The following is an 18,783-nucleotide window of genomic DNA, read 5'->3' on the forward strand; positions in this document are numbered from 1 at the left end:
ACACTGGATTAAAGACAGTGGTTCAATAAATTGATGTCAGATTCACAACAACTTTGAGCTTGGTCTATGAAGGGACACAGAGGAAGTGAGGGACAATGTGAAAGAGTGAAATGTTGTTTCCCCCCCTCCCAGAAGTGTGTAGGCCTACATACATAGCAATGTTGATTATAAGTCAGCACAGTAGCCTTGTGCAAGCCAGATCAGCCCTCCTACTGTGCTGTAAACCAGAGGACGGGCAGAGCATAGATGGACTAATTGCTTACATGGCATGTTGTTCTGAGGGGGAATTCACTCCGACACCGTGGCAGACTGGGGCAGCTAATTACAGCCTTGGGTTGGCCAACGCAGCTGCTCCACACACAGTAACAGCACAGGTCTGCATGGGGAGGAGAAACACTGCAACTTCACACATACACACACACATGCATGGAAGCCTACACAGACACACACTTTCACATGCACGCAGGTACACACACTCACTTGCAGATATGACACTCACAAGACTCACAGACGCTACTCAAAACCGCCCATGCCAACGTCAAAACCGCCCATGCCACCGTTAAGTCCGCCCATGCCACCGTCAAAACCGCCCATGCCACCGTCAAAACCGCCCATGCCACCGTCAAAACCCCCCATGCCACCGTCAAATCCGCCCATGCCACCGCTCGCTCCCACTATTTCCTGCTTTTGGAGATTTGAAGTCTTGTGGAGGTCGTGGGCAGCAACTAGTAGTTTCTGAATGCTCTCAGGGGTGGAAAGACACCCGATAGTGCTCCTGTGTCAGTAGTAGTTTCTGATGACTTAAGCTGCACTGTGAAAAATATAGTTAATTTTATGTTTAATGCACACGTGCAAAAGTAACCTGCAATGCTTGATAGAGCCCTGTGGGTTATAAAATCTGGTCTAATATGAATAACAATGCTTCCAAACAGGGCAGTAATATATTTAAGCTTCATTTTTGGGTGGTGCAAATAGCAGGCCTACATGAATTCAGCCTGGCCTCAAATATTAGACGTACAATAGTAAACGTAAGTCTGTGACACTCAAATTAGTATGATATGTTACGTTTGGTATGGTTACATAAGACAGAAGGTTACTTAAGCCAAAAACCAAAGGAGGAAGGTTGGTCAGGGAGGTGTATAATGCAAAAGTCTAGCAATCCAAAGGTTGCGGGTTCGAATCACATCACAGAAAACTTTAGCTAATTAGCAACTAGTTACTACTTTTTTGCAACTACTTAGCATGTTAGCTAACCCTTCCCCTAACCTTAACCCTAACCCATAACCTTCACCCCTAACCTAGCTAAAGTTAGCCACCTAGCTAATGTTAGCCACAACAAATTGTAATAACATATCCTACAAAATGGGTGATGGACATCCACAAATTAATACATACCATATAAAATGTAACATTTCATACTAAATGGAGGGAGTTACAAGAGTTACACTTGCTATGTTACATCTACCCCTGAGTCCAGCTTGGAATTAAACATACCCTTTTCCACGCCATAGTTCTTGTAACCATGCAACCGAGCAGCACAATACAGTTTGGATCTGCCTTTATTGTGTGTATCAAGTATTTCTCTTGCTAGCCTATTCAGATTCCATTCACATTTTTAACACCTGTAGCCAACACCTTTGAAAATATTATGATATCTCCCAAAGGCCATGTGAAGTTATGAACTCTCTCATGTAATTTACAATGTAATGACCTGGATTACACAAAAAATGTGATTACATTTGATCCAGCTGCATTCAATTTCCTTTATGGCGTCTGCCTTATTAGTAAGGTTAAGAGGATGTAGGTGATAAAAAAAGTTAAAAGGAAAATCTGCTTTAAAATGGGACAAGGTCCCATCTTCCAAATGAGAACTTCTCTGCTCTCCATATTTATTAGCTGTTGGGAGAACTTGATCTTAATGTACAGTTGATTATTAATAAAACCATGCCATACATTGGAAAAGTAACAACGTATTTCTACATAATATATCATCACATGGTTCCCAGTGCCACCCTTGCCCCTGACCTTCCCTGGCTGGTGATCCCTGACAAACACAGTGGCACAGTGGGAATCTAACCGGTAAAGCAGTGCCAGCTGAGCTCAGACTGGATTACTGTCGCCCCAACCTACTGTAAAGTGGCATCAAATCATTTAAGCTAGACGAATTACAAATATAGCATCTCAATAGTTGCAAATGGCCACCTATCTATCCCCTGTATCCTTTTAGTCACCCCTTTATCTCCCCAATTTCATTGTATCCAATTGGTAGTTACAGTCTTGTCTCACCACTGCATCTCCCATACGGACTCGGGAGAGGCGAAGGTCGAGAGCCATGCGTCCTCCGAAACACAACTCAACCAAGCCGCACTGCTTTTTGACACAATGCCCACTTAACCCGGAAGCCAGCCACACCAATGTGTCGGAGGAAACACCGTGCACCGGGCGACCGTGTCAGCGTTCACTGCGCCCGGGCCGCCACAGGAGTCGCTAGTGTGCAACGGGACAAGGACATCCCTGCCAGCCAAACCCTCCACTAACCCGGACGACGCTGGGCCAATTGTGCGCCGCCCCATCGGTCTCCCAGTCGCGGCAAGCTGCGACAGAGGCTGCACCTTTAGTAATCTCACAAGACTGGAGAGGTCCAAGCAAATTCCTGGTAGGCATCAAGCATGAGTTTCAAGGAGAGAACACAAGCAGAGTAAACTGTTTCGTAATATTGAGATGCAGCTCTGGTCTGCCAGACAGTGTGTGTACAGTAGACAGAGTGTGTGTTCATGTGTTCTCATTTGTCAATTACACTGCATTAGGCCTAATACTTCTCATCCTGGTTCCAATAGGCTATGGTTGATTTTTCTTTGGCTGAGTAGGATCCTGTGTTTGTGTAAGGTGGATGATGGGTGAGTGATGGGGTCTAGGCTAGTCTTTAGTGATGTGATACTACTGTATATCTGATATCTGCGTGGTCCATTTGGCGGACGGCAGTGGTTGAGTGGTAATGTCCTGAAGTCAGCTATGAGGTAATACAAACAATAAAGCGACCCATAGTGCTTCTCGGTAACAAACTGATCCATTACACTGGTGATACATGTGCCCTTCTTTTCCTGCGGTCCAATTGAAATGTCTCAATGCAATTAGTGGCGACAGGAAACACATGATTCCGCCTGGGTCTCTATTAACGATTAGTACCCATAAAAGCCTGATAAGCTGATTGAGTTAGACGGGGGGACAATACATTTATTTAAATTGACTGATTTCCTTATATGAACTGTAACTCAGTAAAATGCTGAAATTGTTGCATGTTGCGTTTATATTTTTGTTCAGGGTAAATAAAAAAAAACTATCCACATTTAAAAAAAACTTTTTGTAATTCTGGCATGGGAAATACACCTTCCAATGGGAAAAAAACGAAGAAATATACAGAAAAATCTGTTCAATAAACAATCTAACAAACTATGTAACCCATAGCAAAACAGCCACTTGACCAGCTGCTCGTTTCACAGAGCCATAATGGACATTCCATCCAGGGTTGTGTTCATTAGGCACCAAACCAATGAAAACAGGAGGGACTATGTGGACTTGTCCAATTAGAAACACTCATTTTCTGTTTCTGCTACAAAACGTTTTCTCTTAGTGCACTAAGGAAGATGAGCCAGGTTATGCTCTTTGTTTTCCAGCTCCTTCTTCTTCTCCTGGTACAGTTTGAGTACGTAGTCGTCCGGGGCAATGCCTTGCTCTTTCAGCTCCGCCATGCTCTTCTCCAGCTTCACCGTGGTGCGGGCACTGCCCACCTTCCTGGCCGTGAGGTACAAGGTGAAATCCTTAAAGTCCATCAGTTGGCAGGAATCCCTATCGCACAAGTTGGGGAGGCTCGGAGTTGTCCGCTCCACTTTGGGAAAGAAGGTCAGGCCCGAGATCTTCTCTAGTTCCGATAGACTCACCTGGAAGTCCGTCAGTGGGCGCTTGAAGCCGATTGGCTGGTTGGGTACGACAAAGGCCCCAAGGGCCAAGGTTTCTGATGCCGATTGGTTGTTAGTCAAATTGCCCGATGCCGATTGGTCTTTCCCGACGAGGATGACTTTGAAGAGGTGGGTGGGGACGGCCACGTCGTCTTTGCCTATGACCTGCACAAATAACAACATATTATGTTAAATCATGTTAAAACACACATTTTTTTTGCATTTTGCATATTTTGGTCTACCCGTGCCTCGATAGATTGTGGGCTAGGCTGTTCCGAGATACGACAGTGTTAGTTTATGGAGGCCTCGTAAAGAACAGATGGACTTATGCCTTCAGCGCCCTGAGATCTCAAGGAGAGGTCCACGCTGATTTATGGTAAAGGTTGTTTGTTCTAGATTAAAGTAGCCTCATCAAATAATCCAGGAGCCAGGCAGATCCGCTTCAGCCGACATCCGCATATCTGTAGCTGTTGTTTTGATGGTGTCTGAGGTGGAACTGCATTAGAGCTGTCAAATCCACAAGCGGCACCTAAATAGGACAATGCCATTGCTTTGTTAGAGGGGCAATAACCATTCAGTTAAAGGGAGAATCATTCACCACACCTGCCCAGTGCCCGGGGCTCCAACTAAGGCCTTGACAAATCAGGGAGACCTCTCAATCGGTTACATTACTCAAATAAACGGGAGTATAGACTGTACACTAAGATCACATTTCCCTTCATAAGGTCATAAAATAAAATTGGGGTTGTGAAGGAAAGTACCGAAAATAAAACACATATATAGGCTTAGACATAGTATCAAGGGTGGCTACTTTGAAGAACCTAAAATATATTTTGATTTGTTTAACACTTTAATCGTTACTACATGATTCCATATGTGTTATTTCATAGTTTTGATGTCTTCACTATTATTCTACAATGTAGAAAATACTAAAATAAAGAAAAACACTTGAATGAGTACCTGTGTCCAAACTTTTGACAGTTACTATATATATATATATATATACCAGCCCCAAAGCATGATGTTTCCACCCCCATGCTTCACAGTCGGTATGGTGTTCTTTGGATGCCACTCAGCATTCTTTGTCCTCCAAACACGACGAGTTGAGTTTTTACCAAAAAGTTATATTTTGTTTTCATCTGACCATATGACATTCTCCCAATCTTCTTCTGGATCATCCAAATGCTCTCCAGCAAACTTCAGACGGGCCTGGACATGTACTGGCTTAAGCAGGGGAACACGTCTGGCACTGCAGGATTTGAGTCCCTGGCGGCATAGTGTGTTACTGATGGTAGGCTTTGTTACTTTGGTCCCAGCTCTCTGCAGGTCATTCACTAGGTCCCCCCGTGTGGTTCTTGGATTTTTGCTCACCGTTCTTGTGATCATTTTGACCCCACAGGGTGAGATCTTGCGTGGAGCCCTAGATCGAGGGAGATTATCAGTGGTCTTGTATGTCTTCCATTTCCTAATAATTGCTCCCACAGTTGATTTCTTCAAACCAAGCTGCTTACCTATTGCAGATTCAGTCTTCCCAGCCTGGTGCAGGTCTACAATTGTGTTTCTGGTGCCCTTTGACAGCTCTTTGGTATTGGCCATAGTGGAGTTTGGAGTGTGAATGTTTGAGGTTGTGGACAGGTGTCTTTTATACTGATAACAAGTTCAAACAGGTGCCATTAATACAGGTAACGAGTGTAGGACAGAGGAGTTTGTTTGTAGGTGACCAAATACTTATTTTCCACCATTAATTTGCAAATAAATTCATTAAAAATCCTACAATGTGATTTTCTGGATTTTTTGTCTGTCATAGTTGAAGTGTACCTATGATGAAAATTACAGGCCTCTCTCATCTTTTTAAGTGGGAGAACTGGCACAATTGGTGTCTGACTAAATACTTTTTTGCCCCACTGTATATATATATATATATATAAATAAACTTCCGACTTCAACTGTGTGTGTGTGTGTATATATATATATATAAATAAATAAATATATACTGTATATACACAGAGTTGAAATAGGAAGTTTACATACACTTAGGTTGGAGTCAACAAACTATAGTTTTAGCAAGTCGGTTAGGACCTCTACTTTGTTCATGACACAAGTCATTTTTCCAACAATTGTTTACAGACAGATTATTTCACTTATAATTCACTGTATCACAATTCCAGTGGGTCAGATGTTTACATACACCAATTTGACTGTGCCTTTAAACAGCTTGGAAAATTCCAGAAAATTATGTCATGGCTTTAGAAGCTTCTGATAGGCTATTTGACATCATTAATGTCAATTGGAGGTGTACCTGTGGATGTATTTCAAGGCCTACCTTCAAACTCAGTGCCTCTTTGCTTGACATCATTGAACATTTTAAAGAAATCAGCCAAGACCTCAGAAAAAAATTGTAGACCTCCACAAGTCTGGTTCTTCCTTGGGAGCAATTCCCAAACGCCTGAAGGTACCACGTTCATCTGTACAAACAATAGTACACAAGTATAAACACCATGGGACCACACAGCCGTCATACCGCTCAGGAAGGAAGGAAGGAGACACGTTCTGGAGATGAAAGTACTTTGGTGTGAAACGTGCAAATCAATCCCAGAACAGCAGCAAAGGACCTTGTGAAGATGCTGGAGGAAACAGGTACAAAAGTATCTATATCCACAGTAAAACGAGTCCTATATCGACATAACCTGAAAGGCCGCTCAGCAAGGAAAAAGCCACTACTCCAAAACCTCCATAAAAAAGCTAGACTACGGTTTGCAACTGCACATGGGGTCAAAGATCGTACTTTTTTGAGAAATGTCCTCTGGTCTGATGAAACAAAAATATAACTGTTTGGCCATAATGACCATCGTTATGTTTGGAGGAAAAAGGGGGAAGCTTGCAAGAACATCATCCCAACCGTGAAGCACGGGGGTGGCAGCATCATGTTGTGGGGGGACTGGTGCACTTCACAAAATAGATGGCATCATGAGGTAGGAAAATTATATAAAATAATTATATTGAAGCAACATCTCAAGACATCAGTCAGGAAGTTAAAGCTTGGTCACAAATGGGTCTTCCCAATGGAAAATGACCTAAAGCATACTTCCAAAGTTATGGCAAAATGGCCTAAGGACAACAAAGTCAAGGTATGAGAGTAGCCATCCCAAAGCCCTGACCTCAATCCTATAGAAAATGTATGGGCAGAACTGAAAAAGTGTGTGTGAGCAAGGAGGCCTACAACCCTGACTCAGTTATACCAGCTCTATCAGGAGGAATGGGCCAACATTCACACAACTTATTGTTGGAAGCTTGTGGAAGGCTACCGGAAACATTTGACCCAAGTTAAACAATTTAAAGGCAATGCTACCAAATACTAATTTAGTGTATGTAAACTTCTGACCCACTGGGAATGTGATGAAAGAAATAAAAGCTGAAATAAATCATTCTCACTACTATTATTCTGACATGTCACGTTCTTAAAATAAAATGGTGATCCTAACTGACCTAAAAAGACAGGGAATTTTTACTAGGATTAAATGTCAACTGAGCTTATATGTGTGTATATATATATATATATACAGTTGAAGTTGGAAGTTTACATACACCTTAGTCAAATAAATCTAAACTCAGTTTTTCACAATTCCTGACATTTAATCCTAGTAAAAATTCCCTGTTTTAGGTCAGTTAGGATCACCACTTTATTTTAAGAACGTGATATGTCAGAATAATACTAGAGTGAATTATTTATTTCAGCTTTTATTTCTAATTGTTATAATGAACAAAAAAAATGTGCTTTTCTTTCAAAACCAAGGACATTTCTAAGTGACGCCAAACTTTTGAATGGTAGTGTATATATATATAATATCCCCATAAGGACAAAAGGTAGGCCTACTACACAGAGCTTTCATTCTTCTCTACGCTCTCCTTCCCCACTCCATCCCTTCCTCTTTCTCTGTTATATCTTCCTGTCATTTTCTCTTCTTCCACTCTAGGTGGGAGTCCTGTTCCTGCTGATGGGGGGACAGTGTGTTGGCCCCTGATAAACCACAGGGAGACCCTACTCCAGGGGAGTTCATCTGGGATAAAGACACTGCACTCCAGGCCTCTCCACCACGGATGTTAGAGGCTGGCACTACCAACCTAAGGCGGGCATCCCCAGAGCCCTCTAAACCTCTCAATCCCTCACAGGAAACAAGGACCGCCTGGCAATGCCCAGGGGGCACTGCCATGGCAACTGGAGAGGTAGCAAAAGGAAATAATAAACTGTGGGTGTGTCGTGTGTGTTTAATCCCCACCGCTGCAGCTCAGGCCCCAGGTGGGTTTGGGGTTTCAATGGGTGGAACACAGCCCCTGTCGCAGATGATCTGTGAGTCTAGGTAACAGCCCTAGGGCTTAGGTTCCCCAACTGGCGGGGAACCCATACACCTGTCACTGTGACTTTATTTGGCCCCCGAAAAAGTGTTATTTTATTTATTATAATTTTTTATTGGTAGACATAAAAGAGTGTAAAAACACCAGCAAATCAGCTCCCAAGTTATTTTGATGTAAAAAAAACTGTTCCAAAGTATTCCCACGAATAATAGAGATATGTGATCGTATACAAATGTAAGCAAGGTTTGAAATGATGTTTTAGTCAAATACTATATATGTTTGGGGCGTCTTGCGGTCAATTTGCAGTCTACAAATTATTTGAAATTATGTTCTGGCCCCTTGACCATCGACTCAAGAAAAAATCTGCCTGCGGCTGAATCTAGTTCATGATCCCTGCCCTAGGGCAACCGTCTGTCCTTGTGGGTTTACACTCTGGGCCTCACTGGAGGACAAAGAAACATTCATTGCACACTTTCTCTGATAGAACAGCCACAGGGGGGCAAAGCATCGATGCAAACCTAACTAACGCAGAGGAAAACAAACACTAACCTAACCAGCCAACAGCATCCAGATATTCACTTTTTTTTTTAAATTAAAAGCTACTAAACAGCCACTGTCAGAATCTAGCGAGTGTTGTCTGATGTTGAGTAAGACTAATATTACGAGAGTGTTGGCATATTTTATTAATGACAATATGGGCCGTGTACAAAAGTCTCAGTGAATAAATAACAACTTAGTACTTGTGTGCTTTCTGTGGGTTGGAAAACTTGAAAAAAAGATGGGCTTCATCGACAAGAGGGATTTTTTGTGCAACAGTGACATCTAGTGGCCATGAGGCTGCACTGTGATATGTCTAGGAAATAACCATCATGTTACCTCCTCCCTCATTGTATACGTAAGGGATAATCAACAAGCTGCATTTGGAAGCAAAGGTCAAATTGAAGTTATTATAGCAAGGACTAATGGGTTGGTTAGCTAAACTAGTAAGTCTGTTTGTTTGGTTACCAAGGCAACTACTGTAGCTATCTAGTGAACTTGCTAATTATTTCAGTAGATGTTGAACACATTTCTAGCTGCAAATGTGTTAAATTATAGCCATGGTATAAAATAGATAATCAACTTGGGGCACTATGTGTTCTCTGGAAAATAATGTAACTCCTTGGAAGGTTAGTTCCACTCTCCCAGTGTGTCGTGGAATACACCTTCCATATCATACACTTTTTCTCCCGAGAACGCATAGCTCCTCGTTGATTATCCCTTATATATAAACTGGGTGGTTCGAGCCCTGAATGCTGATTGGCTGACAGCGGTGATATATCAGACCGTATACCACGGGTATGACAAAACATTTATTTTTACTGCTCTTATTAAGTTAGTAACAGGTTTATAATAGCAATAAGGCACCTAGGGGGTTTGTGGTATATGGCCAATATACTCCACATTGTGTCGTGCTAAGAACAGCCCTTAGCCGTGGTATATTGGCCATATACCACACCCCCATATACCACACCAAACTGAGCAATCGGGGAAGAAGGGCCTTGGTCAGGGAGGTGACCAAGAACCCGATGGTCACTCTGATAGAGCTCCAGAGGTCCTCTGTGGAGATGGGAGAACCTTCCAGAAGGACAGGTTCTGCAGCACTCCACCAATCAGGCTTTTAAGGTAGAGTGGCCAGACAGAAGCCACTCCTCAGTAAAAGCCACATCACAGCCCACTCTCAGACCATGAAAAACAAGATTCTCTGGTCTGATGAAACCAAGACTGAACTATTTGGCCTGAATGCCAAGCGTCACATCTGGAGGAAACCTGGCACCATCCCTACTGTGAAGCATGGTGGTGGCAGCATCATGCTGTGGGGATGTCTTTCAGCGGCAGGGACTGGGAAACTAGTCTGGATCGAGGGAAAGATGAACAGAGCAAAGTACAGAGAGATCCTTGATGAAAACCTACTCCAGAGCGCTCAGGACCTCAGACTGAGGCGAAGGTTCACCTTCCAACAGGACAATGACCCTAAGCACACAACCAAGACAACGCGGGAGTGGCTTCGTGGACAAGTCTCTGAATGTCCTTGAGTGACCCAGCCAAAGCCCGGACATGAACCCGATCAAACGTCTCTGGAGACACCTGAAAATAGTTGTGCAGCAACGCTCCCCATCCAACCTGACAAAGCTTGAGAGGATCTACAGAGAAGAATGGGAGAAGCTCCCAAAATATAGGTGTGACAAGCTTGTAGCGTCATACCCAAGAAGACTTGAGGCTGTAATCGTTGCCAAAGGTGCTTCAACAAAGTACTGAACAAAGGGTCTGAATAGTTATGGAAATGTGATATTTCCATTTTTTTTTTATACATTTGCAAACATATCTAAAAAATAAACTGTTTTTAAATTTGTCATTATGGTGTATTGTGTCTAGATCGATGAGGATGTTTTCTTTTTAATCAATTTTAGAATAAGACTTTAACGTAACAAAATGTGGATAAAGTCAAGGGGTCTAAATACTTTACAAGTGCATTTCTTTTTGGAGCTCTCAGACAAACCACTGACATTGAGTGGACACTGTACAGTTGCCCCATGTCGCATTTCCCCCATTAATGGTTAAGGTTAGGATTTGGGGAGATCCTAGAGCTGTGCACCCTGGACTGCACAGTGTGGTCCGCCTAACAGCTTCAGTTACCTGGTAGGACACTGTCTTTTTCCCATCAGCCCCCTCTTCAGAAAGGACCAGAGGTCCTGATATGACCCACACGTCATCAAAGCGCTTGGCCAGGTCCCTGCAGTACATCTCCAGTCTGAAATACAAAACAGTCTATTATACTGGGGCAACACACAGTTCACAGACTTCAAAATGATCATTACATTGATCATAAGTCAAGTTTGGCTTCAAGGTACAATAGCTTAGATTAAGAGAGAGTTTTATTTCAGCATAGGTCGTTCCATTTATATACAGTACTAGGACCAAGTAGTATCACCTAACTTGTGGAACAAATGCAATGAATATCACTGGGGGTTCCCATATACCTGTTCCAGTATCCAGCGTTGTTTTCATAGTTCTGGGGCACAATGTTGGATAGGTAGAAGGTTTCAGCCATTGACTGCTGTTAATAGGAACAGAAAGGAGAGAATTCTGTAAGACCAGTTCACCTCACATACCATCAAAACGAGAAAAGGTCTTAACAAACCACTGGTGTAAACCACATCAACTAAGAACAAGACATTACTCCAAGCTCAATCTACGACACTAAATGTCACCAATATGTTGGATAGGTGTGATGTTGCTGGGTACCTCGGAGGTCTTGTTGTCTCCTGCGGGGGCCATGTGGCCCCTGGACCAGCCACTGCCCAGGTAGTCAGCATTGTGTGCAGTGAAGGGTTCTGGGATACTGGGATCTGGCTTGAATTTACAGTGCTTTCTGTCGGCTTTCCCTGCGGCAGCAAGAAGAAGAGAATTAGCCTATATCTAGAATGTCTGTATAACAGCTGCCTATGACTATCCCAGTGAGCACAATACATTTTTGCTCATAGGGATATTATGACTACATTATTAGATTATCATTACAACATTATTACCCAATAGTTTCTCATGTGACAGGTGCTCTGCGACCCATCTTGGTGTTTTCATGGCTTGGTTGTAGGACAATGTGTGGTTGGCGTAGTATCGTATTTCAGCTCCTGTCAAGGGGAAGCCATACCGCCCTATCTCCTGCTGTGCCTGAGGAACTGTAACAAAGAATTGATGTTATTTACATAGGCAGAACTCACAAATATTGCAAAATTCTATCACATTTGGCTGGCTTCTGAACTGGCTAAGTTTAATATGAATCATTTGGGTACTTGTGTATCAGCTATGATAATTGTTCATTACGTATCATCTGTGTATACTGGCTAATTTCATTACAGGTAACGGCTAACTTAACTTAGCTAGCTAAATACTAACTTAAAAGCAAACCTTTCTCGGGCTCTCTCTGGTCCTCTGTGTCCTCAACCTTGTAAAGTTTCATCACTGCAACACATGATCCAGTGGTGACGGCAGCGCCGCACACATAACCACCGACAAATCTAAATAATTTAACATTCCCTGCCATCTTTATAATATTCAACTGATAAAATACTTTGAAATAATTTGTCTTGTTGCTTTGTGTTTTTAGGTAGAAAATATCACCAGCGTCTCGTGGGCAACACAAAGAAAAGTACATCCGGGTCACGAAATTTCGAAAATGTTCAAAATAAAAGTCTCCTACGTTCATGATATGTGAAAAATACTAGTCTAAACATGAACACTTATCCATATTTGTTTATATTTAAGTGACATTTGCACTTTTATTTGGGTCAAATAAATGCCCCAAGGAAATACACTGTATATGCAATACAGTACATATTGGCTTATTATATTATTATGTTATTGGCTTACATATTGGCTTAGAGAACTACTCCAGATGCTGAAGTAAAAGTGGGGTTGAGGTTACACACTAGAGAATGTAGAATCTATATGTTATTTAATGGGGGACTGAGGTCTATGTGCCCAGCAACACTTTCTACTCCACCCACTCCATTCGTCCCAATGTAGTCTCGTCTTGCCATACCTCACAAATCACGTCGTTGTCATATCTCCCTTGGAAGTCTGAAGAACGTTCTATAGCAAAAAAACGGTTTGAATGGTCCGCTGGCTCCCAGTGGCAAGATTTTGATTGGATGTTACATTTCAAGAACCCTCCCCTTAAACGCCCGTAGAAGGAGGTGCTGTATGTCATGTGAGCCACTGTTCCGTCATTGTAGTTGTTGCCTCTGCTAGATTCAGGCACTGTTGCTATGTCCGCGGTTTTCCTGTTAAATAGGCTAATTTGAAAACGATGTCGCTTGTGAATGTTTTTTGTTGTTGTCGCAGGTTGTTTCTAAGTTGCACCGCAGCCGCAATGGAATTTCTCTTAAACATATATATGTTTCACTGTGACCTGCTGCTGACTGCCAGGCTATTGCTGAGTGAGTGAGTGAGTGGTGGGGAGGGCTGGAGCAGTGTGTTGAGAGAGCAGTAGAGCTATTGGCTGAGTCACGTGAGCGAGAGGAGAGAGCAGCACGCGCACATTCTAAACCGCTCTGGTGACAAAACACACCTGTCCCCCCCATTCCATTTGTCAACATGGCTGCGCTTTGCTACCACCAAAAATATTGTGACGGTTGAACATTATTTTGTTTTTGTAAGGACACAAAAAACAGGCAGTGGGAGAATACATTTTTTTTAAGTAAAAAAAACTATATATTATTAGCTAGCTGCTACAGTAGGCCACGTTATAGGCTAACTCAACTGAGCTGGTAGCTGTAAAATTTGCTAAGTGAATTAAGTGTCATCAGCTAACTAACTTCTTATTAGCTAGCTATCTTGATGTAATCCTTGTAAATTAAAAATACAGACTCCAAATGCATTTGTAGATAACAGCCATGGGACAGGGTGAAATTGCAGCTCCAGCTGTCAGTAAAGGGAGTGTACAGTAGACTACTGGATAGGGTGAGGTAATTACGTTGGAGGACATGACAATATTCTCCAGTTCCAGTCTATGTAAAGTCTATGTCCTCAAGATATGTAAAGCCTGATTGTGATGAAGAGAGAGGTCCCAATGAATGTCCTAAGACAGGGGTGTCAAACTCAAATACCCAGTGGGCCAAAATGTAAAACCTGAACAAAGTCACGGGCCAACATTGAACAAATTAACCTTTTAATATGGACCCAAACAAGTTTTGCTTTAACATTGAATATGGAACAAGCATTGCTTATTACCATACAATATATAATTTAATAGTGGAGACATGCAAAATCGAATTTCAAATGAAAAAACACATCAATGGCATTCATTTATTAAATAAATAAAATTTAAATAAAAATTGTATGCCTCTTTTCTATTTGCAGCCTTCTGATTTAAATACCAAAATAAACTTTTTCCACTGGCTAATAATTTTACAAATAAAATGATAATAAATCAATCAACCATTCAAGCCCATGCCTTGTAGCAAGAAAAAGTGCATAAAGAAAACGTTAATTATTGCACACTGGTCTAATCTGATGTGCCCAAGCCAGATACCTGGCATCTCTTCTTGGATGCTAGTTCATCAATGTCTGGGCTCAAGCTCTGAGCTGAAGAAATCCTCAGTATCAAGCGAAGATGTTCATCAGTCAGACGTCTCCTGTGAGTTGTTTTGGTCATCTTCATCGAGGAGAAAAGTTGCTCGCATAGATAAGTGCTGCCGAACATGGAGAGCATCTGAGCAGCTTGGGTGCGGAGCTGAGGCATTGTGTCAGGGATGAACCGTGGAAACTGTGCGGCGCCCACAGCATCATACTTTGACTTCAGCGTGTCGTTGCACTGGAGTTCAATCAGCTCCATTTGGATGTTGGTTGGTGCATTTTCCACATCAACTGCGAAGGGATTACTAAGCAGTTCAAACTTGCATTTCTGGGCATCGAAGTCGGCAAATCGCCGGCTAAACTCAGCGGCGAGAACACTGAGTTTTTCAGCAAACTGTGCGCATGGGAACACGGCGGTAGAGATCTGCGCTTTTATGGATTGGCAGCAGGGAAAATGGCAAGGGTTTCCTTGCAGCATCTGATTCTCCCACAGGCACAGTTTAGTTTTGAAGGCCCTCACTGCAGCGTACATGTCTGTGATGATGCGCCCCCGCCCCTGAAGCTGCAGGTTCAGCGCATCGAGATGGCTCGAGATGTCACAGAGAAAGGCCAGCTCACACAGGAACTTTTGCTCCCGGAGCTCTGCTGTATCCTTCCCTTTGGTTTCCAGGAATTGACATATTTCCTCACGCAGCTCGAAACATCTGTTCAGTACTTTTCCTCTGCTTAGCCATCTCACCTCTGTGTGATACGGCACGTCTGCGTATTCCGAACCACACTCCTCCAGAAAAGATTTAAACTGGCGGTGATTTAGACCTTTGGCTCTTATAAAGTTAACTACCTGTGTTACTGTGGTCATAACATGTTCCATCTTTAGGGCTTTGGCACACAGTGCTTCCTGATGTATGATGCAGTGGTAAACAGTTAGCTCACCTGCACAGTTCTCTTCCCGCATCTTCTCCCGAACCATGCCCACCAGTCCACTCTTTTTACCGCACATCGCTGGCGCACCATCTGTCGTTAATCCAACGAGTTTATCCCACGGCAGCTTTATTTCAGTTACACATTTGGAAACCTCCTCAAAGATTTCCTTTCCTGTGGTTGTGCCATGCATTGATTTGAATCCTAATAGCTCCTCCGTAACTCACAGATTTGAGTCCACTCCACGGATGAAGACTGACAGCTGAGCAGTATCAGATGCGTCGCAGCTCTCAGCCACAGCGAGGGAGAACGCAACAAAATCTTTTCCCTTTTCCATCAGCTGGTCATACAGATTGGTGGCAAGATCACATGTGCGATCAGCTACTGTGTTCCTGCTCAGGCTCACGTTTGAAAATGCTTGTTTTTTCTCTGGGCATACGAGGTCACAAACCTTCATCATGCACTTTTTCATGAACTCTCCCTCATTAAAGGGCCGGGCTGATTTTGCGATCTCTGCTGCCACTATATAACTAGCCTTTACAGCAGCCTCGCTTTGTGATGTGGCTTTTTTAAACATATTCTGTTGTGAAACCAAACTTCTTTTCATCTCCTCTACTTTCTGGCTCCTTTGAGTCATGTCCAGGTCCTTGTATTTGTCATGGTGTTTCGTTTCATAGTGTCGTCTAATGTTGTACTCCTTACTTACAGCCACGTTGACTCCACAAACAAGACAAACAGGTTTGTCTTTTACATATGTAAACAGATATTCTGCCTCCCACTTGTCCAGAAAGCTCCTGTTTTCTGCCTTTCTTTTCGCCATTTTTGGGAAGGGTTAGCTCGCTGACAGTTGTAGCGTCTATGTTGCTATGACTACTGTCACAGAGGAGAGAGCGTTTCTGGGTCCTGTCCTGATTGGCGCGCGAAAACAGCAGAGCATTATGGGATTCGTAGTATTAGTGGTGAATGCGCTGTATAATACCGGCGGGCCAGCTCTAGTAGTAATTTGGTATTGTCTCGCGGGCCAAATATAATTACCCCGCGGGCCAAATTTGGCCCACGGGCCAGAGTTTGACACCCATGTCCTAAGAGATTAAGGGTAGATCCTGTATGCCATGTGTAGGCCTACCTATGTTAGCAAATATTGTATACATAAATACAGTTAAACATCACACAAAATGTATAAACATATTGCAATTGGAGCAGGCCAACCCTGCTGGAGGTCTGCTGGATATGCAGGGTTTTCTTTCAGCCCAGCAATAATACACCTGATAATCAAGGGGGCTATTTCTAGGCTGGAATATAAATCCGCTAACCCAGTAGATCAGGGAACAGTGGAGCAAGGTTAGCCACCGCTGGTATGGAGTTTTTTTTGTTCACCTTAAATTATGCTTTAGTAATAATAGCCTACTTGTTACTACTCAAGTACCTATTGTTGTTTAGACTAAGATGTCTAATCTTTACATATGATCTTATTTGTACATGTTGAAGTCATGAGAAGAATCATGAAGTGTTGATTCTTTGAAGATCTCCAATCTGTTTTATTTGATTGTCACTCTCTCTCAGTATATCCGTTATGTGAATACATTTTTCAGCTTTTCACATGGCATGCGTTGCCAATGCAGCCATAAACCTAGATAGAGTATGATAGCATAATTTACCTTATGGACATCTGTCATCTGAAGCAGAGAATAGCGAACCTCACTCATTGTTTACATGTTGAGCTATATGCTCAATTTAAAATGATACCAGTCGACAATGAATATGAGGCAAACCATATACCAGATTTGGCCTTTTAAGTGCTGACAAATAAAATTGTTTAGTGCGAATCCATCCCTTGTAATTTAGGTACAGTGGGAAAATAAGGAGATGACAATTAAACTACATGAGGTCCCCATTACAGGTAACATTTTATTTAATTCATTTTAGCAATGTTGCTAGGAACATGATTGCAGATGTTTTTTCAGGGGGTTGGCTCAGCTTTAATATTGCTGATAGATTGTGGCTTCCATCAATGTAATTGTCTGCATAATTTCCAATCCACCATATGATTGCAGTTGTTCCCATAGATAGACAGTACATGGTTTATCTATGTATCACTGACCCTGGATACGCTAACAACGGCTAACCTTTTAGGTCAATAATATGCTATTTTTCTTAAAATGCTGGCTTTATAGTCGTGAGAGAAACTGAACTAGCTAGTAGCTAGCCAGTTATACCCTAGGTATTTTACAAGTTAGCTGACTTCTCAAAATGAACGTCATTGTGGCTAGCTGCTTCTTGTCCCTCATATTTACCTTTACAGCCAAATATCAATTCAGAAATGTCCAAATAAAAAATGATATGGTCAGCATTGTTGACCATTTCTCCCCTCTTGTTGCAGCTTTAGCTCATCTCGAAATAACAGAGTAATTAATGCGTTGAAAACCAGCGCGCTGCAAAAGTTCTAAAATGTTCTGTAACGAGTGCTTGTTTTGTTGAAATAGACCTCAACAGGTCTATATGCCCAACAACACTTTCTACTCCACACACTCCATTGGTCCCAATGCAATACACTATAGGCCTATACATTACATATTAGTTTATATATAGAACAAAAACACAACATGTAACAATTTCAAAGATTTTACTGAGTTACAGTTTATATAAGGAAATCAGTCAATTGAAATAAATTCATTTGGCCCTAATCTATGGATTTCACATGAGTGGGCAGGGGTACAGGCCCACCCACTTGGCATCCAGGCCCACCCACTGGGGAGCCAGGCCCAGCCAATCAGAATGCATTTTTCACTACAAAAGGCCTTTATTAGACAGAAATACCCACCCCAGATGATCCCGCCTGTGAAGAAGCCGGAGCTGGCGTGGTTCCACGCGGTCTGCAGTTGTCAAGCCGCACTGCCAAATTCTCTAAAACAACGTTGGAGGCGGCTTATGGTAGATACATTAACATTACATTTTCCGGTAACAGCTCGTGGACATTCCTGCAGTCAGCATGCCAATTGCAGGCTCCCTCAAAACTTGGGACATCTGTTGCATTGTTTTGTGTGACAAAACCACAAGGTAAAAGGCCACTAGGTACACCTGTGTATTGATCATGTTTCTTCTTGATCAGCTTCTTGATATGCCACACTTGTCAGGTGGATGGATTATTTTAGCAAAGGAAAAATGCTTACTAACAGGGATGTAAACAAATGTGTGCGCCACATTTTAGAGAAGTAAGCTTTTTGTGTGTATGGAAGATATTGGGGATTTTTTATTTCAGCTCATGAAACATGGCACCAACACTTTACATGTTGCGTTTATATTTTTGTTCAGTGTAGAAAGAAAACTATTCTAGGTGCTGAAGTAAAAGTGGGGTTGGCTTTACTCAATAGGGTCTGTAGAATCTTATGTTCTTTACATTCATTTAACCATTTCTCAATGTATAATATATATATTTTAT

The 18,783-nt window shown here is 42.3% G+C and overlaps 1 protein-coding gene across 2 annotated transcripts; it reads right to left on the reverse strand.

Moving 5' to 3' along the window:
- Positions 1-937: 937 nt before the first annotated feature.
- Positions 938-12,501, reverse strand: LOC139367024 (nuclease EXOG, mitochondrial-like). Of its 2 annotated transcripts, none has more exons than XM_071104910.1 (6): positions 12,255-12,491; positions 11,876-12,025; positions 11,592-11,731; positions 11,327-11,403; positions 10,983-11,097; positions 938-4,121 (listed from the first exon to the last, which is right to left on the reverse strand). In XM_071104910.1, exons 1-6 carry the CDS (start codon positions 12,388-12,390, stop codon positions 3,636-3,638), a joined length of 1,104 nt encoding a protein of 367 aa, XP_070961011.1. In that variant the 5' UTR covers positions 12,391-12,491; the 3' UTR covers positions 938-3,635. The 2 variants fall into 2 exon arrangements, with proteins under 2 accessions (XP_070961011.1, XP_070961010.1); XM_071104909.1 differs by having other exon boundaries at positions 3,293-4,121; positions 12,243-12,501.
- Positions 12,502-18,783: the final 6,282 nt, after the last annotated feature.

Source organism: Oncorhynchus clarkii, chromosome 15, assembly GCF_045791955.1.
Source record: "Oncorhynchus clarkii lewisi isolate Uvic-CL-2024 chromosome 15, UVic_Ocla_1.0, whole genome shotgun sequence".
Taxonomy (NCBI): Eukaryota; Metazoa; Chordata; class Actinopteri; order Salmoniformes; family Salmonidae; genus Oncorhynchus; species Oncorhynchus clarkii.